This window comes from Pseudophryne corroboree (assembly GCF_028390025.1).
Source record: "Pseudophryne corroboree isolate aPseCor3 chromosome 3 unlocalized genomic scaffold, aPseCor3.hap2 SUPER_3_unloc_33, whole genome shotgun sequence".
Lineage (NCBI taxonomy): Eukaryota > Metazoa > Chordata > Amphibia > Anura > Myobatrachidae > Pseudophryne > Pseudophryne corroboree.
In genome coordinates, this window is record NW_026967523.1 from 506,412 (window position 1) to 529,110 (window position 22,699).

General features: G+C 47.9%; 2 protein-coding genes across 2 annotated transcripts in view; one reads left to right on the forward strand and one right to left on the reverse strand.

The window, feature by feature from the left end:
• Nucleotides 1-8,154, reverse strand: part of LOC134984055 (zinc finger protein 260-like) — a 112,188-nt gene extending 104,034 nt beyond the window's left edge. The window contains exon 1 of the mRNA XM_063949695.1: nucleotides 6,604-8,154. Coding sequence (XP_063805765.1) covers nucleotides 6,604-8,116 — 1,513 coding nt within the window. The 5' untranslated portion in view covers nucleotides 8,117-8,154. The remainder of the gene's footprint in view (nucleotides 1-6,603) is intronic.
• The window catches only part of LOC134984061 (zinc finger protein 585A-like), a 176,099-nt gene that overhangs the window by 64,237 nt on the left and 89,163 nt on the right, over nucleotides 1-22,699 (forward strand). The gene's annotated exons all lie outside the window — the stretch shown is intronic.

Below are 22,699 nucleotides of genomic sequence, written 5' to 3' on the forward strand. Positions count from 1 at the left end.
GGCTGGGAACTCCACGCTGCCGGCCCGTGACGCTGTCAGGCAACAATGATACAGGGAGGTGTCTAGGCAACAACAGAAACAAAACAAACAAAACAACGTTAACACATATAGTGCTATACCACAACCAAAAAAAAAATTATTATCCCACCCCCACCTGTCAGAGGTTAAATAGCGCATCAATAACATTGCTGTATACTTGAAAAGAGCAAAATTGCAGAATAACCAGAGAATAGAAACATAACCTCCAACAGAGCTCATAGCTACGTTACTGATCAATCTAAAGGATTGCCATATGGTTACTATATAACATTATAGTGCCTCACATAAAGCAGTTTAATCCCAGATTTTCATTGAGGCCACGCGGTGATAGCGTATCTAGTTTAAAAATCCACCTAGATTCTCTTTGTAGTAGGATTCTATCACGGTCACCCCCTCTGAGGTTTCTGGGAACATGGTCAATCAACATTGCCCTAATACTAGGTATCCCATGTTTGTGCAGCAGACAATGTCGTGCAAACGGTTGGTCACTATTGCCCTTTTCAAAATCTTTTTTTATAGCACTTCTATGTAGTGCCATTCGCTCACGAAACTGGCGAATGGTTTTACCTACATAGGCTAAGCCACATGGGCATATTAATAGATACACTACATGTGTGGATGTGCAAGTTAGGCGATGGCGAATAGGCAGCTTCTTGCCAGTATGGGGATGGTTAAAGGTACTACCTGTCATAAGGGTGTTACATGTGGCACACCCCAAACATCTGAAACACCCTAGTTTAGTTCTCAGGAAATGTGTTTCCTGTATACCTGTCATTTTAGAGACATCCAGTTTGACTATGTGATCCCCTATATTACGTCCTCTGGTATGACTAGGTAAAAGTGACGTGTTAGCCAAAGATGATAATGACCCCTCAGTCTGAATAATAGGCCACAATGACTTAGCCCTACGTACCCTCCTAGTACTGGCTACCGTATATCTGTTAACCCAAGGAAGTTTGGTGCCACGATTAGAGTGGCTACGGCTCGAGGGACTAAGGGCCTCTGCTCTAGGGATACTAAGGGCCTTTGACCTAGCCTGTTGTAAAATACCATGCGGGTAACCCCGTTCAATAAATTTAGCCTGCATGGCATCCATGGCTAACTCAGTTTCTTGGGGGTCTGACGTGATGCGTCTTACACGCATAAATTGTGAAAATGGTAAACCCTTACGCAATGGGGCCGGGTGAAAACTAGAATGCTCTAACAACATATTCCTGTCAGTTTTCTTGACATACATGGAGGTAGACAACTGTCCCTCCTTGACAGTGATCAATACATCAAGGTAGTTAATGACACAACCGTCTATTGTATACGTAAACTGCACAGGGTGTTTAGTGGCATTATGGTCCTCCCACAGGGCAATCAGATCTTCTCGAGTCCCCAGCCATATAACCAGAAGGTCATCTATATATCTTCTATAGTATAGTACTTGAGACATAATGGCAGGATCAAGGTAAAACATACGTTTCTCCAGCTGGTACATGAAAGCGTTCGCGTACGACGGGGCCACAGCGGACCCCATCGCACACCCCGCTAATTGGAGCAAAAAACGGCCATTAAAGACAAAGTAATTACGGGTAAGTACCTTTTCTAATAGATTTAGAAAAAACTAAATCTCTGGCCCTTGGTAGGAATCATTATCCTCAAGTAAACTCCTAACCGCTTCGATACCTGCTTCATGAGGGATACACGTATACAAGCTGGTAACGTCAGAACTGCATAATGACGTACCCTCAGGTATATTCCCCAGGAGTTGAAGCTCACGTAGTAAGGACGTAGTGTCCTGAAGGTAAGAAGGAAGGGATTGAATGCATGGATTTAAGTATGCGTCAAGGTACACCGACACTGGATGATAGAGCGACCCCCTGGCAGACACAATGGGCCTGCCTGGAGGGTCAACCAGTGTCTTGTGGACCTTGGGCACAGTATAAAATAATGGGGCCTTGGGGTGCTCAATGGTAAGAGCTCGAACCACTTCACTGGAGATGGTACCGGCTATGCTAGCCTGATGTAAAATAGAGTCAAGCTCTGTTTTATATTCTTTGGTGGGGTCCCTAGTGAGTTTTCTATAGACCTTACTGTCATTCAGCTGCCGATCACATTCTCTGACATAATCTTCAAAATTCAGCACAACGATAGCCCCGCCCTTATCCGCCTTACGTATAATAATGTCGGTGCGGGCCGACAAAGCTTTTAAAGTGACCAGTTCGGTTTTAGGTAAATTGGGATAAACCCCATCCGACGAGGGAGTAAGTTCCTCTGCTTCAAGCATACGTAAGAATGTCCGTATAGAAGGATTAAGGCTTGGGGGGTCAAAGTGAGACCGAGGGGCTATTCGTCGCAACTGGGCTGGAACCTCTGGATGCAAATTGTCTACTGTATGGGTGTTAAAATATTCTTGTCGCCTAAGAGATCGTCCCAGACGGTGTACTTCAACTTTCCATTCCAGGGGATCCGCTGGAACTGTGGGGACAAAGGAGAGGCCCTTCGCTAACAGTCGATATTCTTGATCAGAAAGAGGGACTGAAGACAGGTTAAACACCAGCTCTTTTAAACTCTGGGTGGTTTTGGTGCGGGCAATTCTTTGATTCTGCCGCGACCTCCGCGTCCTCTCCCTCTTCTTGCGTGGGGGGTGCGGTTGGATCGAGTCCGCACACCCGATGGGCCTTGGCCTAAAGGGAAATTGCCATCTGATTGAGATAAGGACCCAGAGGCTCCTTCTGAGTCGCTGGCTGAGGTACTAGCCACAAGTTGTTGTTCACGCCTCCTCCGGGGGTTAGACCGCCACTGTTGTTGGTCCCTGGTCGTCCTGGACCCACCCAGCCAAGGGTATACCTCACGTTGCTGATAATCCCTTTGAACAGTGGCTAGTTTCTCTTTCTTGAATCGCACTAGCTCCTGGCGGTATTGCTCTATTTGTGTAGTGAGCTTGGTTACCCATTCATTCTGAGTGTCCAGCTGTAGCGTGGGTTTATGTATTGCCTCAAATTGCTGAATTTGCTCCCGGACCAGGTTGAGCTCCCGTGTCGACTCCTCAACCACTAGTAACAATAGATCCATGGAGCATTTGTTGAGGATTGCTACCCAACGTCTACAGAAGGTAGTGTTGAACCGACCTATAGTGTGTGGGATCAAATTGTTCAGGGTCACATAAGTAATAATTCGGTGGTTGCGAGGATATTGTCACATATTACGGCAACAAGTTATTAGCAATACCAGATTCATGTATATTACTGTATGATACTGTGGTCGGTTTGAACTGGTCTTTAGGTGGGAGCCCAGAAGTAACCTGTAATCACATCACAAGATTAGGTGTCGCTCAGTGTTCCAGCTGACCAATGACCCACGGTGTACTGAATATGTCCCGCCCCTGGACCAATGGAAGATCTTACATTCCCCATTGTACTGTTATTGGAACATTGTATAAAAGGACGCACCTGGGCCAGGTTTCAGTCACCTTTCTCAGAGGTCATCTTGTAAGACGACGGAGGCCTGGAATCTGGTGGCGCAGCGTATGTATGAAGGTAACTGTTACTATTGTATTGGTATAGTTGCATTGCTAATTGTACTTGCATTTATTTCCCGTCTGTTGTATATTATTGTACGTATTACTGTATCTTTGAATTGTATTGTGTTGCTACAGTGCAGCATTGTTATCCCTTTGTGTCCGCTAGGGACTAATATATATAGTTATTGGGTTGGACCTCTAATCCTAATTTACCCATCTGTCTCCACTAAATTATGTTAATCTGGCGAAGCGTCAGGGACACTTCTGACACTATACTAAGGTCTAAGTGTGTTATATTGCTGTAGCCATATATATTCACGAAGGTGTTATGAGAGCGTCACACCGCTCAAAAGGTACGCTAAGTGGTGCTACACGTAGCGTAACATTGAGGAAACTGCACAACTGACTTATCGTCCATCGGTTTATTTTAAAAACAGTTTATCACAAAGTTAAAAAAAACAACAGAACATTTGAATAGACATAATTTATTTAAAACCAACAAATGATAAAACTATTTAATTACACAGAGAGACCCCTCCCCTTCCCCCGTAATATCATCCAACTATTCAAATGAGCTGTCAAAATCAGACATAGCCAAAATTAAACTGGAAATATTTTGCTTTTAAACAACTTTATTTCATATCTTTAACACACATATTTTTGTCTATATTTTAAACTTAAAAAATACTTTACTCTGCACAACAGCCTATGGGGGTCATTCAGACCCAGCCGCAATAGTGGCCCGCAGCAGTTTACCCGGTGGTGGCAAAATGCACATGCACAGTGGCCACACAGACACACACATTGTGGTCGCATCCCTGAGGGGTGAACGCGGGCAGGGTGGGACTATTTTCTGGGGGGGCTGCGTGATGTCACATCTGTGTTCATCTCTGATTAACCCCCTATAAGCTTCTAGAGTGTACCTCATATCTCATCTTTTCCAAGTTACTACAAATGATATGAGATCGGTAGCAGCACTACTTTCAGGATTATTACACAGAACACACAGAGGCTGACACAGCAAATAACAGTAACACATATAAGGGATTAACTAGAAATAAGGAAGCATGATCATCATTAAGTCTAATTATCAACTGGTTCTGTGTGGGACCCATACACCTCTTTACTGTCTCCAGCAGCCCCTAGTACTACACTGCAGCCACCTGCCCTGTCTACCACCCACTACTGCCACTATCCTGTCTCCCCCCCCACTACTGCTACCCACCTTGTCTCCCCCCAGTACTGCCATCCACCCTGTGTCTCCCCCACCACTGCCACCCACCCTGTCTCCCCCCACTACTGCTACCCACCTTGTCTCCCTACCTACTGCCACCCATCCTGTCTCCCCCCTACTGCCATCCACCCCGTGTCTCCCCCCACTACTGCCATCCACCCCGTGTCTACCCCCACTACTGCCATTCACCCCTTGTCTCCCCCCCACTACTGCCATTCACCCCTTGTCTCCCCCCCACTACTGCCATCCACCCCATGACTCCACTACGACCCACCCTGTCTCCCTGCTCTGACACCTCAGCGCTGCTTGGGGACGTTTACTCACATAGACACTGCCTACAGCAGCCCCCGCTACTGCACTACTGCCACCCACCCTGTCTCCCCGACATCTAAGCACTGCTTGGGAATCTATGGTACTGCTAACAGTCCTTCATCAACAGATGGAAGAAGCTTGGGCAGTACGGAGGCAGAAGCTGCTTCTGGTACCGTGGTCATGCAAGGCTGGGAGAGTCAGTAAGATTATTTAATAGCGGGTCTAATTCAGTAAGGATTGCAGATGCTGCTATTTAGCAGAATTAGCAATCCTTTTCCTAGCGCGCTAGGGGCCGCCCATCACAGGGCAAGGCCACCCAGCATGCTGACCGCCGCCTCCCCCCTGATGAAGCAGAAAATGCGATTGCCTCACAATTTCTGCTTCATCGTAGAAGTTAGTGAAGCCTCCTGCTGCAGCTCAGTTGCGCCCGCAGGAGGCCCGACGCATTCTTCTCGAATACAGCGGCTGCATGTCACAAAGCCACCATGATGATGTCCGTTTGTCCGTCTTTGCCCTCTGTTCGCGCTACACTGCCCCCGCACCGATTCGCACCTCTCTGGAAATGGAGCATTGCCCACCAACCCTCGTGACCGCCTCTGCCTGACAGGCAATCACATTTTCTGTGGCCCCTCCGCAGAAAATGCGGGCGCATGCACAGGATGGGTGCAGTGGATGCGCCCGCAACTTTTTCAGAATTCCATTTGGATCACACACTGCGATCCAACCTGAATTAGGCCCAGTCACCATCTTACAGGCAGCCGGTGCAGGGACCAGAGAATGGGTGTTATGTGGCAGGAACGGGCTAGTTAGGTAACAGCCTGGCTGCTGCATTCTGTACATGCTACAACTGGTGCAATTCTTCTGCTGGGAGACCCAGGTAGATGACATTGCAGTAGTCTATATGAGATGATACAAGTGCATGTACGACATCAGGTAGATCTTCTGAGGGAATTAAGTGCTGGAGTCTGGCTATGGTCCACATATGAGGATCTGATTCTGGCTGATACCGGATGTCTAATGGTGTCACTCCACCATCCAGGACACTAATATTCTGCACATGACCAGCATTTTGTAATTCTGAACCCCCAAGCGTAAGTCTGGCTGGTAGCAAAGCTGAGCTGTAGCCCTGCCCTTTGTTGGTGAGCTTCTATCATAAGGACCTGTTTCACCAGCACTGAGTCACAGCGAACTGGCATCACCCACACCTGGAGCTCAGCTAGACATTTAGGATTGGTACTGGGTTCTCAGTACCCAGAGCAAAAGACAGGTCATCTGCATAGCAGTGGTAGATGAGGGCATGACACCTGATTATTTCACACTGTGGTAACATGTACATTGCAAAAAGTATAGGAGAGATGATAAGAACCTTGAAGAACAACACATGGCAATGATAAGTATACTCGAGAAGATTAAAATGGCTTCTCACCTGTGTGTCTTCTCTGGTGTGTAACAAGTTGTGATTTCTGTGTAAAACATTTCTCACACTCAGAACATTGAAATGGCTTCTCACCTGTGTGATTTCTGTGATGTATAACGAGAGCTGAGTTGTCTGCAAAACATTTCCCACACTCAGAACATGGAAATGGCTTCTCACCTGTGTGACTTCTGTGATGTATAACAAGATATGATTTCTGTGTAAAACATTTCCCACACTCAGAGCAAAAATATGGCTTCTCACCTGTGTGACTTTGCTGATGTCTAACAAGATCTGATTTGTGTGCAAAACATTTCCCACACTCAGGACATGGAAATGGCCTCTCACCTGTGTGACTTCGCTGATGTCTAACAAGTTCTGATTTCTGGGCAAAACATTTCCCACACTCAGAGCAAGAAAATGGCTTCTCACCTGTGTGACTTCGCTGATGTCTAACAAGGTCTGATTTCCGGGCAAAACATTTCCCACACTCAGAGCAAGAAAATGCCTTCTCACCTGTGTGACTTTTGTTATGACTAACCAGATCTGATTTGTGTGTAAAACATTTCCCACACTTATGACATGGAAATGGCTTCTCAGCTGTGTGACTTCTGTTATGACTAACAAGATCTGATTTGTGTGCAAAACATTTCCCACACTCAAGACATGGAAATGGTTTCTCACCTGTGTGACTTCTCTGATGTGCAACAAGAACTGATTTCTGTACAAAACATTTTCCACAGTCAGAACATGGAAATGGCCTCTCACCTGTGTGAATTCTTTGATGTCTAGCAAGTTGTGATTTCTGTGCAAAATATTTCCCACACTCAGAACATGGAAATGGTGATGTACCTGTGTGACTTCTCTTATGTGCATCAAGAGTTGATTTGTATGTAAAACATTTCCCACACTCAGAACAGGAATATGGTTTCTCACCTGTATGTATTCTCTTATGTATTACAAGAAGTGATTTGTATGTAAAACATTTCCCACACTCAGAACATGGAAATGGAGTCTCACCTGTGTGACTTCGCTGATGTTTAACAAGTTGGGATTTCCGGGTGAAACATTTCCCGCACTCAGAACATGGAAATGGCTTTTCACCAGTGTGATTTCGCTGATGTGTAACAAGATGTGATTTCAGTGTAAAACATTTCCCACACTCAGAACATGGTAATAGGTTCTCACCTGTGTGACGTCTCTGATGTGTAACAAGATGTGATTTCTCTGTAAAACATTTCCCACACTCAGAACATGGAAATGGCTTCTGACCTTTGTGTCTGCACTGATGTGAAACAAGTTGTGATTTGCAGGTAAAACATTTCCCACAGTCAGAACATATCAGTGGCCTCTCACCTGCCTTAGCTGCCTGATGGGTAATAAGCTTTGTGTTCTGTGTAAAACATGTGGTATCTATAGAACAGGGAAACTCTGTATTTACTGTCAGAGCTGTAACAGATGCACCAATATCAGAGTGATCAGGAGAACATTTCCCAGGATCAGAGGGACCAGCTGATAGAGCTGGATGTATAATTGAGGTAATGGGGTTATCTCCTGGAGAATCCTGTCTACTGTCATAATCTTTTATTTCACAATCCGGGGATAACATTAGATGTCCTTCTGAGATATTCCTGCTTGTGTGTCCACCTGCTGGAAATAAAATACATTATGGAAATGTGAAATTTTCTGTAACAATATTAATCTTGTAAACAATAGGAGAAAATTACATTCTGGGACACTTAATAGTAAATGTGTGTATTAAAACACAACATTTAATGAAGGCTTTATAATAATGTCTCCTAACGTTACTCCTGGAAGCATTGGTAAGGTAGCATTCCTTTATGTGTGTGCTCATACGCTGGTAAACCTGTACATGTGTTACTCACCCTTATATAAGGTATATTGCTACAGCAGAGTAGGTGTGGAACAAGGTATTTTACATGCAATACACCATATAATACACTGCAATCATCATCTGCTAGGTTATAATCCATTGTTACACCCCCATCATCAGTGTCTTACTGTACCTCTACTCTCAATAGTAATAAGGATGATGTGTGTACAGTAAGTATGATACAGAGAATTACATATCAGAATCTATACAGCTGCCGCCATACTTCTGCTTCTCATACGTGTGCTACTGGCAGCAGTGAACATCTGAGTGAGAGTGCAGGGAAGACAGCCGAGTCTGATGAGAAAGAGATTGGATCTGCCTTTGCAGGGATGTACCACACCTGTCACCCCTGTTATTATATAAAATAATAAATAAGAGGGGCGTGGACTATCCAGACGTGCTTTCTGGAGCTCTCCTCACTAAGTGGTTTCTTATCTACCCTACCTAATAGCTCTCAGCCGCCGCTGGGACCAAGACCCAATCTATCAAGTCCCCCACTCCTCCTGCCCTAAAGCCGCTCACTCGGCTCAGTCTGGGCATCGTTCACTGCTGCAGCCTAGTGACGCAGCTGAAGCCACGGGCTGTATTCTGGGGCTACGTGTGCCCAGTCTTTCCTGCACGCTCCGGAGACCTGACTTGGAGGCGCTTTTGCCTCAGGTGGGAGCACTTGCTCTTCTGCTACTGCTGGGGACAGAACGGGCTGCGCACAGTCACCGGAGCCCGGCAGTGTATTGGAAAGTGAGGTGATGATCAAGCACTCTTGCTCTTTCTCCAAATTCCACTAGCCGATCTGCTAAGATATCCGTGTCGAACCCCCTACCCCGGAGACGTTGGACCTCTGACCCTGCTAGGTATGAAACATAGCTGCTGCTAGGAGAGAGGGTGGGGCTTGTGGGGCTCACCGGTTCTGTACGAATGTCCACTGGTAGGCCACCATCTTCAATGCCAACGCCCTTAGCACTCTACCTCCGCCCAGAGGGACATCTCCAAGCTCACAAGTGCCGCCCTCATGATGCTTCTGGATGCGTTGAAAGGGATATCCACACCCTTCTCCTGATACACGATCTACAGATCGTCCTTAGACATTCCGCTGAAATCCACCATCTTGTGCTTTCTCCTGCGCTGCAGTTACTCCTATATTAACTTGGCTTCTCCAATCAGGTGACCGAAAAGCCACCTAGGATTATCCCACCGCTATGCTAGCAATTTCTGTGACCGGATGGTTCTCTATGAAAGCCCTCGCCCTGCATCGCGTCCCGCCCCAGTCACAGAATGGATGTTTAGGTCACAGAGGATCTGGCCAATTAGGGGATTCCCACTTACTGTCAGTAACCGCCTACTACTGACACCACCCACTGCGCAGTGGGCGGGTAATACACTGTTACCACTAGACTCCTTGTTGCCAGGGAGTCTGGAACCATGGTACTGCTCTGTATGCATCGACACGCTAACCACACCTGTGTGGTGTTGACGAATCACTAGTGGCTGGTCTAGGACTCTGCACGGTAGCTGGCGGGAGGCGGAGCTTGGAGACGCTGAGTGCACCCTGGACAGCCAGAAAACAGAACTATGTTCGGCATAGCTCTGCAGATCACAAGATGAAGCGGTCGTCTTGAGGCAGATGTTTATTCACCCAGTCTTAAAAAAGACTTCCCTATTGCTAGGGGCAACAAGAATACAGCAAGATGTTTACAGCAGAGTGAAAATTGTATAATACCTCTGGATGCTCATAGGCCTCCTCTTTTTATCTTACTCTAATATACATACCACAGGGGGTAAGTCCACCATGCTATTCTCAACCATTGTTTATCCATGTGATGTGCATGCCTTGGCCACATGCACAGCTACCATTGTCCTCTATGGACGGTGGGGAGTAGTCACTCTCCTTTGACCGTCCCATCCTGGAGGGTTAGTATCCGCCCTGGTGACGCTCAGTCTAGGCTGGGGGAAGTTTTCCCATCTAAACTACTTCCAGGAATCTGCCCAGGTACCCAGCTCACCATCTCCAGCCTAAAATTGGGCTCCAGAGATGGGCAGCCTAGATCCCCGGTCAGGGTTTCCTGCCCACCGAGGGTGATCGCTATGGAGCTCCAGAAAACCACTCAGCTTGTTTTAAAGCTGAGCTGCTCCTCTCTCTCCCCATGATACTTCCATGTGGGAGGCTAGAGAGGAAAGCATTCCATTTTGGGGGGAAAGTACTGGGGGAATCCAACAGCCTACACCAGGCATGTCCAAACTGCTGCCCTCCAGCTGCTGTGAAACTACATATCCCAGCATGCCCTGACAGTTTTGCTGTCAAAGAATTCTAAAGCTGTGTCAGGGCATGCTGGGATGTGTAGTTTCTCAACAGCTGGAGGGCAGCAGTTTGGACATGCCTGGCCTACACAGTTATGGATTCCCCCCTCCTGGAACACACAACCAAGTGCATTTCACTTTAAATACAATTCAAATACACTATACACATTGTTGCTTAAATATACATTGAGCCTGTGCCCTACACAGGCTCCACATACCCAGTCACTGCAGTGCCTCACCATACTAACTATATATATATATATATATATATATATATATAGCGCATCACATGTCCATCCCGCAGCAAAGTCACTAGTATAGACAGGACCAGCACACTGTAGTCTAGTCAAAATGCAGTATTTACTCCATATGTGTGAATAAAGATACATGGCTCAGCATATACTCATCGTTAGCAAGCACAGGGAAACACAATAGACCTCCCGAACAGCCGTTTTCGGACTTAATCCATCATCAGGGGAACAGTCATCAAAAGTGCCATAGTGCCTTGTGCAAAAAATGCCTGTATAAAGTGCCAAAACCAAGCTCACTTGTGTGCTCTATTTAAGCACACCTAATGGCGCTCTTACCTGCCGCACCTGTGATCTCCACCACCGCCCCCCCCTCCCCCCGATGATCGTATCCACCACCCTGCCTGTCTGGTTCCCCCGCCGTTGGAACGCAGTGGTGCAATGTGAATTGGTACTATGATGTGGCCACGCCCCTTCTCCACAAAGCGATGCCCCTAAATTTTTGATGGGCGCCTTCGGCGCACACTGACTTTGCTTTACAATATGGGAGGGGGAGCACCAATGCACTTTCTGCCAAAATGTCTAGTTCCATCTCTGGTGCAGTGTCCGGTATAGCTACACAGCCCAGCAGCACTGTCACCCCCTCCCTCCCCCTTGCAGCACTGTCACCCCCACCCTCTCCCTTGCAGCACTGTCACCCCCCCCTCCCTCCCCCTTGCAGCACTTTTGTAGTGTCCAAATCAAGTCTGAGTTTTTATATTTAAATCATTAATAAGAACCTTAATTCCGATGGAACCCAGAAAAGCACAGGTAGGACCCCAATTTTGAAAAGTGAGGGGTCCCTGGGACCCACTTTTTTTTGGGATCATCGCGATCACTCCCTGGAGTGCTGAGGTGCCGGGAGCATAGCTCCCAGACCCCAGCGCCCTACGATCCCCCGTGAGTGGCGCACGCTCCTGCAGCTTGGGGCGCTCGTACCGGCTGCCGCGGCTTGCCACCTCTGTAGTGCTCCGCTCACAACGGCACACACAGCGCTGCCGCAGGATCTGATCTCCTGGCTGCAGTGGTTCCGCTCTTCCCCAGCACACCGGGGGGGGGTTCCCTCACTGCCGCGGTAGCCGGAGAGGTCCATACATTTTAAAGATGTCACCTAGCGCCAGTATACACCACCGTTCAAAAGTTTGGGGCCACCAAGACAATTTCGTGTTTTCCATGAAAACTCAGCTATTTATCAAATGAGTTGCACAATGAACAGAACATATAGTCAGGACATTGCCAAGGCTAGAAATAATGATTTTTATTTGAAATAATAATTTTCTCCTTCAGACTTTGCATTCATCAAAGAATGCTCCCTCTGCAGCAATTACAGCATTGCAGACCTTTGGCGTTCTAGCTGTTCATTTGTTGAGGTATCTGAAGAAAGTTCACCCCACGCTTCCTGAAGCTCCTCCCACAAGTTGGATTGGCTTGATGGGCACTTCTTGCGTATCATACGGTCAAGCTGCTCCCACAACAGCTCAGTGGGGTTGAGATCTGGTGACTGCGCTGGCCACTCCGTTACAGACAGAATACCAGCTGCCGGCTTCTTCCATAAATAGGTCTTGTATAAATTTGGAGGTGTGCTTTGGGTCATTGTCCTGTTGTAGGAGGAATTCCCTTTTACCTTGTACAAATCTCCCACTTTACCAGCACCAAAGCAGCTCCAGACCATCACATTACCTCCACCATGCTTAACAGATGACGTCAGGCACTCTTCCAGCATCTTTTCACTTGTTCCGAGTCTCACAAATGTTCTTCAGTGTGATCCAAACACCTCAAACTTCGATTCATCTGTCCATAACACTTTTCTCCAATCATCCTCTGTCCAAGGTCAGTGTTATTTGTCCCATATGAATCTTTTCCTTTTTTTGGCGTTTTCTTTGCCACTCTGCCTAGAAGGCCAGCATCCCGGAGTCGCCTCTTCACTGTAGACGTTGACACTGGCGTTTTGCGGGTACCATTTAATGAAGCTGCCAGTTGAGGACCTGTGAGGCATCTATTTCTCAAACTAGAGACTCTAGTGTACTTGTCTTCTTGCTCAGTTGTGCACCAGGGCCTCCCACTTCTCTTTCTGCTCTGGTTAGAGCCTGTTTGTGCTGTTCTCTGAAGGTGTTATGAACCACAGGTAGTGGTTCATTCCTGTTTTCCGTATTTTATGTTTATAGTTGTCTTGCAGGCCAGGATTTCCCATTGCTCTGGTTTAAGAAGATTCTTGTTTGCTGCCAGTGGTGAGTCTGTGTAATTGCAGCTCGTTCCCATGTGTTCAGCCTCACCTGTCTGTTGATTGCACCTCTCAGTTGTGCAGCAGGGCAGCTGCACGACATAATTAATTAAGACTCTCAGTTATATTCTGGCTCAGTGCAATTCACAGACACTGGTGATATTTCCAGGGTTCCAGAGTTCTGAGCTAGTCCCTGCCAGTTCCTGAGCTCCTGTCTAGCAGTGTCTGTCTAGCTGCTTCCAGTGCCAGTTCCTGAGTGTCAGTTCCTGTGTCTGATTCCGTGTACTACCATGAAGCATTCCTGTCCAGAAGTCCTGTGGCTTTGTCTGTGCCTGGTCGAATATCTAGCTTCTTGGTGTCCACAGGTCTGTCGTTTGGGACTCTGCCTGTCCTCCAGTTCTGAGAGTCTGTGTCGGCTACATTGGGGGTTCCTGTCCGTTTGCCAGTATTTGTACCGGTTCCGTGAGTAGCATCCGTCGGCCTAGGCCGCAGTATTCTTTGGTTATATTTAGTTACTGGTGTTTTGCAGAGGGTTCTGCTTATGCTGTCACCGTCGGTACGCAAAAGTATTGTGTCGTCGTGTGGAGAACATTTCCTTTGTTGTTCTTTTCCTTTGGCGGCGTGCCGCACATATATTTAGTTTTAGGGTAGTTAGTAGCCCCTAGCTTTCTGTTGTTTTAGTTAGAGGTCCCCTTGTTATTATCCTGTCTCGGTTCACGCCTTGTCTCACGCTAAGACCTGGGGGCATCGGAGTTGGGCAGACATAATCCGCCCTTCAAACGCAGCTGCCGTGGGCCCAAGAACCCATAGTTACTCAGGCGTGAACTGACCACACGGGTAAAACAACGGAGGTAGGGTGCTAGGGGCTATTTCCACACCACACCTTATTTCAACGTCACGTTCTGCTGCTCGGGACTCACTACGCAACATCTCCCTTGTTCTGAGCACCAGGAACCTAACATTATCACCAGCCATACCACAAAAAAAACAAAACTTTTTTTGGCCCAGTCCAGTGTCTAGTCTAGAATCCAGTCCTGTCAAAAATCCAGTCCTGTCTAAAACTCAGTGTGCAGAGCAGAATCCAGTCCGGTGTTTAGAATCCAGTCCTGTCTAAAACTCAGTGTGCAGAATCCAGTCCGGTGTTTAAAAATCCAGCCCAGTCTTGTCTTGTCTAGTTTAAAAGTCCAGTCTAATCTTGTCTTACAATCTTGTCTTACAATCTTGTCTTACAATCTTGTCTTGTCTAGTTTGAAATCCTCCTATGCAAGCCCTGCAAGCATCTCTCAGCCCTGAACTCTGCTTTCAGTGCTTTGAAACCTGAGTGGCTGGAAGTTTTGCAGCAATCCTTAAGGCAACTGCAAAACCTTCTGACCAAAATTTTGCTTCTTTTGCCAGAAGTTGTTGAGAGTTCATCCTATAAAGAGACTCTTGCTCACAGTATGGTGACAAGTGAATCCTCAGGTTTAATTAAAGAGAAAAGATTTAAAAGTTTTCTGCGGCCCAGGCTCTCAGAAGAGGAGCGTCTGTGTCGCAGAAACTTAGATTTATGCCTATATTGTGGTGGTTTAGGCCACTATTTGCAGACCTGTGAGTTGCGCAAGCCAAAGTGTGGCGACAAGTCTTGCCCTCTGGCCAAGTTGAGTCAGGATACTAGACCTACTCCTGTCTCTACTGTGGCAGAGGTGCTTGTCACACAACCCACACTAAAAAGCACCCTGTCCTATAATTGGGGTCCTTGGGCTAGGGAGCCCCATTATAAATTCAGGAACCAAAGGAGAATGTTTCTCTGCTCTCTTGATTTTCCTGTGGAAGCAGAGTTGCAAACCCCTGGAGTGGTGCCCGATGCCCGGGGTCCTGGAGCGGTTCCCGGTGCCCAGAGTCCTGGAGCGGTTCCCGGTGCCCAGAGTCCTGGAGCGGTACCCAGAGTCCTGGAGCGGTACCCGGTGCCCAGAGTCCTGGAGCGGTACCCGGTGCCCAGAGTCCTGGAGCGGTACCCGGTGCCCAGAGTCCTGGAGCGGTACCCGGTGCCCAGAGTCCTGGAGCGGTACCCGGTGCCCAGAGTACCCGATGCTCTAGGTTATAGAGGGACATCAAATATTATAGCTCAGGTGTCAATACCAGAAGGGGTCTCAGAAGCTGTTACCCCAGGTAAGGACTTGAAAAGCGCAACCCCAGAAAGGGTATCTAAAGCCATAGTTCCAGAAGGGAACTCGAAAAGCAAAACTCCAGAAGGGATCTTTGAAGTAATATCCCCAAGTGGGGTCTCGAGAAACGCAGCCCCTAAGAAGGGTCTAGAGGTCGCTTCCCCAGGAAAAGACTTAAGAGGCATAGCGTTAGTGGAGGTTCTGAAGGTTATAGCTTCAGCAAAAGTCCCGGAAGTCATAGTCCCGGGAGAAGTTTCGATAATTATCAACTCAGAGAGGGAGGCAGACGGCCCGGTCCCAGTAAAAGAATCCGAGGTGCTGACCGCAGCGGGGTTCCCGAAGGCCACTGCCCCGGGTGGGGTTCCCAAAGGCCACTGCCCCGGGTGGGGTTCCCAAAGGCCACTGCCCCGGGTGGGGTTCCCAAAGGCCACTGCCCCGGGTGGGGTTCCCAAAGGCCACTGCCCCGGGTGGGGTTCCCAAAGGCCACTGCCCCGGGTGGGGTTCCCAAAGGCCACTGCCCCGGGTGGGGTTCCCAAAGGCCACTGCCCCGGGTGGGGTTCCCAAAGGCCACTGCCCCGGGTGGGGTGCCCAAAGGCCACTGCCCCGGGTGGGGTTCCCAAAGGCCACTGCCCCGGGTGGGGTTCAGAAAGTGTCTCAGCCCATTGCTTTGACTACAGGATGTGCTTTTCTGTCATCTTCTAAAGTTTCGGTACCTAGGGGAATGCAACCAATCTATGGTCTGTTCTCAGATTCCGAAACTGATGAAGTTTCTTATATGCCGGGGCACTCTGGTAGGAGACGGAAGAAGCATCTGATTGCTCGACCTATATGTTTTGAAGAATGTTTTGAGCCAGAGATTTCTTCCTTTCCTGGTGTCGCCAAGCAAGCACAGGGTAAAAAGAAAAAGAAATATTGTTGACTCTTGCCTTGCGGTGTATATAAAAAAAAAGATTTTTTTTTCCTTGTCTTGTGTCCAGTGGCCACTGTCAAGAGGGGGGCACTGTTACAAGCTGTTGCCACAGCTTGGGGTAAATTTACTAAGTTGGGAGATTTTTAGAACTGGTGATGTTGCCCATGGCAACCAATCAAATTCTATTTACCATTTATCAAGCTGCTTCTAGCAGATAGTAGATATAACCTGATTGGTTGCTATAGGCAACATCACCAGTTGGTAAAATCTCCCACCTTAGTAAATTGACCCCCTTGTTTCTGTTTCTTGTCTTTGTCTGTTTGTTCCAGTATCAGGTTTATTAATGTATACCTTGTTTTAGAAAGTGAATTTTGGGGTCCTTTGACCCCTCCTCAAGGGGGGGGGGGTAATGTTATGAGCCACGGCTGTGGCTCATTCCTGTTTTGCATTTTGGATATGTATTTTATGTTATACTTCTGTTTATGTTCCCCGTGGGTGTCATGGGGTGTTCGGAGCTCACCCTTAAGGAGAGGGTACTGTTATGAACCACAGGTAGTGGTTCATTCCTGTTTTCCGTATTTTATGTTTGTCTTGCAGGCCAGGATTTCCCGTTGCTCTGGTTTAAGAAGATTCTTGTTTGCTGCCAGTGGTGAGTGTGTGTAATTGCAGCTTGTTCCCATGTGTTCAGCCTCACCTGTCTGTTGATTGCACCTCTCAGTTGTGCAGCAAGGCAGCTACATGACAATTAAGACTCTCTGTTATATTCTGGATCAGTGCAATTCACAGACGCTGGTGATATTTCCAGGGTTACAGAGTTCTTGAGTTCTGAGCTAGTCCCTGCCAGTTCCTGAGCTCCTGTCTAGCAGTGTCTGTCTAGCTGCTTCCAGTGCCAGTTCCTGAGTGTCAGTTCCTGTGTCGGTTCCTGTGTCTGATTCCGTGTACTACCATGAAGCATTCCTGTCCAGAAGTCCTGTGGCTTTGTCTGTGCCTGGTCGAATATCTGGCTTCTTGGTGTCCACCGGTCTGTCATTTGGGACTCTGCCTGTCCTCCAGTTCTGAGAATCTGTGTTGGCTACATTGGGGGTTCCTGTCCGTTTGCCAGTATTTGTACCGGTTCCGTGAGTAGCGGCTTTGCCGCATCCATTGGCCTAGGCCGCAGTATTCTTTGGTTATATTTAGTTACTGGTGTTTTGCAGAGGGTTCTGCTTATACTGTCACCGCCGGTACGCAAAAGTATTGTGTCGGCGTGTGGACAGCATTTCCTTTGTTGTTCTTTTCCTTTGGCGGCGTGCCGCACATATATTTAGTTTTAGGGTAGTTAGTAGCCCCTAGCTTTCTGTTTTAGTTAGAGGTCCCCTTGTTATTATCCTGTCTCGGTTCACGCCTTGTCTCACACTAAGACCTGGGGGCATCGGAGTTGGGCAGACATAATCCGCCCTTCAAACGCGGCTGCCGTGGGCCAAAGAAACCATAGTCACTCAGGCGTGAACTGACCACACGGGTAAAACAATGGATGTAGGGTGCTAGGGGCTATTTCCACACCACACCTTATTTCAACGTCACGTTCTGGTGCTCAGGACTCACTACGCAACATCTCCCTTGTTCTGAGCACCAGGAACCTAACAGAAGGGAGTAGTACACACCATTGTAGGAAATGTTCAGTTTCTTGGCAATTTCTTGCATTGAAATAATCTTCATTTCTAAGAACAATAATAGACTGTCGAGTTTCACATGAAAGTTGTCTTTTTCTTGCTATTTTGAGAGTATAATCAAACCCACGAATGTGATGTTCCAGATACTCAACTAGCTTAAAGGAAGGCCAGTGTTATAGCTTCTCTAACGAGCAAACCCATTTTCAGCTGTGCTAACATGATTGCACAAGGGTTTTAAAGGATTTTCTAAACATCCATTAGTCTTCTACCGCGATTAGAAAACACAATGTAACATTTGAACACTGGAGAGATGGTTGCTGGAAATGTGCCTCTATACAACTCTGTAGATATTCCATTAAAAACCAGACGTTTGCAGCTAATATAGTCATTTAACACATTAACAATGTATAGAGTGTATTTCTGATTAAATTTAATGTTACCTTCATTGAAAAAAAAAGTGCCTTTCCTTCAAAAAAATAAAATAAAAATAAAATAAAAAATAAAAAAAAAGGAAATTTCGAAGTGACCACAAACTTTTGAACGGTAGTGTATGATCCGGTGCATCTGAAGATGTGAACCGGACCACTACCTCAGGAGATCCAATTGAAATGTTCTGGCATGGAACCTTCCGTACTAGAGCACCTGGTCGTAAAACCACTCGGACCACATCCTGGAGCGTCCTTGCCTTGTCCTCTGGGAGGAACACTTTCTGAGCCACTGTATCCAGAAACAGCCACTGAGTAGGCTCCTGTTCCTGGGAATGTTCCTCAGAAGTAGGGACTTCTGTACATTGAGGATCCACCCATGATGTGACAGAAGCTGAATAGTGCGGCCTATATTGAGCAATAGGATCTCTCTGGATCTCACCTTTATCAAGAGCTCGCCTAGGTAAGGGACAATATTGATCACCTGGACTCGGAGCTGGAACATCACCTTTGTGAAGACCCTTGGAGCTGTGGCCAGGCCGAAGGGTAGCGCCTGGAACTGGTCGTGATCGTTCAGCAGGGCAAATCGCAGGTAGGCCTGATGGGGTGGCCAAATCGGGATATGGAGATGATCATCCTTTATATCAAGTAAGACCATGAACTCGCGTTCTTCCAGACCCGCAATCACTGCTCACAAGGATTCCATCTTGAACCCTTTCCCTGTTGTTGTAGTGGCACTGGAACAATGACTTGGGACTGGGCCTACTTTAGTTGCGGCGGCTGGGAGCTGCTTTCAGTGGGTCCTTGGGCGTGTGTGGCTTCCGGAGGTCGGGGGCCGGGTGCTGTGGTGGGTAGTTGCTGCAGCAGAGCCCTCTGGCGGTGACTCAGTCTCAGGAAGTCGGGGGCGGAGCTGGGTTAGCTAAAGTGCTGCAGCTGAGAATGGCCCCAGTGCTGGGGGTGGCCATGTTGGAGACCTGAGATCTGCCAATGAAATCCACACTCTGTATCCAGCCAATCCAGTGTAGTCTTCCCTTATAAAAGGGAGGCTGGCTCAGGGAGAGAGAATGCCAGTGCTTCAAGTTACTTTCCTGTGAAAGGTGCTCCAGCTCTGTGCTCCCAGGCTGCTCCTGGTTCCCCAGTTTCGGTTGCTATCATCTGTCCATGACCTATCACTGCTGCAGTCCTGTCACTTAACCCGTCGCCACTCATGGAGGCGATCACGGGGATCCCGGTCGTTAAGGGGCTTAGGGTGCTAAACAGTGGTTCCTGTGAGCGTCTCGCAAGCTCAAACCACAGTCTTCACTTCTTCCAGATCAGAGTTTTTCTGCATCACTTTCCAAGCCCAAGCCAGAGTCTCCATTTCTTCAAAGTCAGAGTTTATCAGCCTCATCTACAAGCCACAGTCTTTCAGTTCTTGAAAAACCAAGTCCTCTTCAGCCTCGTTTACCAGTCACAAGCCATAGTCTTTCAGTTCTTCAAAAACCTAGTCTCCTTCAGCCTTGTCTACCAACCACAAACCACAGTCTTTCAGTTCCGCAATACCGGTGATCTTCAGCTCCATTCTTCACCTCGTTTAATCAGACTTCAGTTCGTTATTCCATGTCTTTCAATTCCTCAAGTATCGGTGTACAGTTGTTTCTTCATTAGAAACACAGTTATCCTTCTACAGAGTTCTCATTCTTTTTATGCCCTCCAGTCAACTCTAAACACCCACTAGGCCTCCACCTCATGAGGAAGAACTACATTCAACCTCCTCGTCTACTTCCTACACAGTCAGCTGTCCTCCCAGCCCAAGCTCGATTGTCGGAACCCCAATCTCCACCGAGCATGACAATGCAGTTGAGATCACCTCAGGGGGGGGGGGGGGGGGGTGGCACCATCATGCTGAGGCCCTAGTGGAAGCTGAACTGGTGCTTTGTTACCAAGAACCTGTGGCGGCTGGTCTTGTCTCTGGTGCCTCTCACCGCGTTTGAGGTGCCTCCGGGTAAGACCTCCCGGGGTGGGAACGCCTGGCCAGTGGGGCCCCAGAGGGGAGAAGCGTGGATTTACCCGGAGTAACCTTTGAAATCCATGTATCCAACTCATCCCCAAATAGCCATTCCCCTGAGAAAGGAAGAGACTCCACACTCTGCGCTTGGAATCTGCGTCCGCTATCCACTGACGCAGCCACAAAGTTCTGCACGCCGACACTGCCATGGCAGTAGTCCTAGCGTTAATAGCGCCTATCCCCTTGAGAGAGTCACTCAGGAGGCGTGCAGAGTCCTGAATGTGTTTTATAAGAGTCACCAGGGACGTATCTCCAGCAAGGCTTTCTTGAATGTGACTTGCCCATGTATGAATGGCATGTGTCATCCGGCAACCCGCTATCACAGGTCTTTGTGATACACCAGCCGCTGTGTAAATAGACTTTAATGTAGTCTCTATTTTCCTATCCCCAGGGTCCTTTAATGCAGAGGAGCCAGGGACTGGTAATAGCACTTTCTTTGATAGGCGAGAGACTGATACGTCTACTGCCGGGGGCTCTCCCAGTGTTTCCTGCCTTCTGGAGTAAATGGGAAAGTGTGCAGAAACCGATTTGTCACCTGGTATTTTTTATCAGAATTTTTCCAGGTTACCTTAAACATGTCATCTAGTTCCTTAGAATCAGGGAAAGTGACACTAATTTCTTTTCTCTAACTTACTAGAGGATGCTGGGGACTCCATAAGGACCATGGGGAATAGACGAGCTTCGCAGGAGACATGGGCACTTTAAGAAAGAATTTAGTTCTGGGTGTGCACTGGCTCCTCCCTCTATGCCCCTCCTCCAGACCTCAGTTTATTACAGTGCCCAGTGGAGCTGGGTGCTTTTCAGTGAGCTCTCCTGAGTTTCCTGTCAAAGTATTTTGTTAGGTTTTTAATTTTCAGGGAGCACTGCTGGCAACAGACTCCCTGCATCGAGGGACTGAGGGGAGAGAAGCAGCCCTACTCTCTGAGTACAGGTCCTGCTTTTTAGGCTACTGGACACCATTAGCTCCAGAGGGATCGGTATGCAGGATCTTACCTAGCCGTCCGTCCCAGAGCCGCGCCGCCGTCCCCCTCGCAGAGCCGGAATATAGAAGCCGGGTGAGTATTGAGGAAAAGAATCGTCAGAGGCGGAATAAGACTCCTTGATCTTCATGAGAGGTAACGCACAGCACTGCAGCTGTGCGCCATTGCCCCCATACACCACACACACTTCGGTCACTGTAAGGGTGCAGGGCGCAGGGGGGGGATGGGCAGCAATATTAACCTTGTTTGGCATAAAATGAACATATATACAGCTGGGCACTGTATATATGTATGATCCCCCGCCAAGTTTACAATTTTAGCGGGACAGAAGCCTGCCGCCGAGGGGGCGGGGCTTCTCCCTCAGCACTCATCAGCACCATTTTTTCTCCACAGCACCGCTGAGAGGAAGCTCCCCGGACTCTCCCCTGCTTACAAGACAAGTGGGTTCAAAAGAGAGGGGGGGGGGGGCACATATTTCGGCGCAATTACATACAGCGCTACTGGGTAAACATTAAATTACTTTGTGATTCCTGGGTTATATAGCGCTGGGGTGTGTGCTGGCATACTCTCTCTCTGTCTCTCCAAAGGGCCTTGTGGGGGAACTATCTCCAGAAAGAGCATTCCCTGTGTGTGTGTGGTGTGTCGGTACGCGTGTCGACATGTCTGAGGGAGAAGGCTATATTAGAGAGGTGCGGGAGCAAATGAATGTGGTGTGTCCGCCGACAGCGCCGACACCTGACTGGATGGATATGTGGAATGTTTTAAATGCAAGTGTAAACTCATTGCACAAAAGATTACACAAAGCTGAAGCTTTGGGACAGTCAGGGTCTCAGCCCATGTCTGATCCTATGTCGCAGGGACCGGCGGAGTCCCAAAAGCGCCCACTATCCCAAATAGTTGACACAGATACCGACACAGATTCTGACTCCAGTGTCGATTACGATGATGCAAAGTTACAGCCAAAATTGGCTAAATCCATTAGATATATGATTATGGCAATAAAAGATGTTTTGCACATCACAGAGGAACCCCCTGTCCCTGACATGAGGGTACACATGTATAAGGGAAAGAAACCTGAGGTAACCTTTCCCCCCTCACACGAGCTGAATAAATAATGTGAAAAAGCTTGGGAATCTCCAGATAAAAGACTGCAGATTTCCAAAAGAATTCTTATGGCGTATCCTTTCCCGCCAATGGACAGATTACCCTGGGAATCCTCCCCTAGGGTGGACAAAGCATTAACACGTTTATCCAAGAAGGTAGGGCTGCCGTCCCAGGATACAGCTACCCTCAAAGATGCTGCTGATCGCAAGCAGGAGGTTACCCTAAAGTCCTTT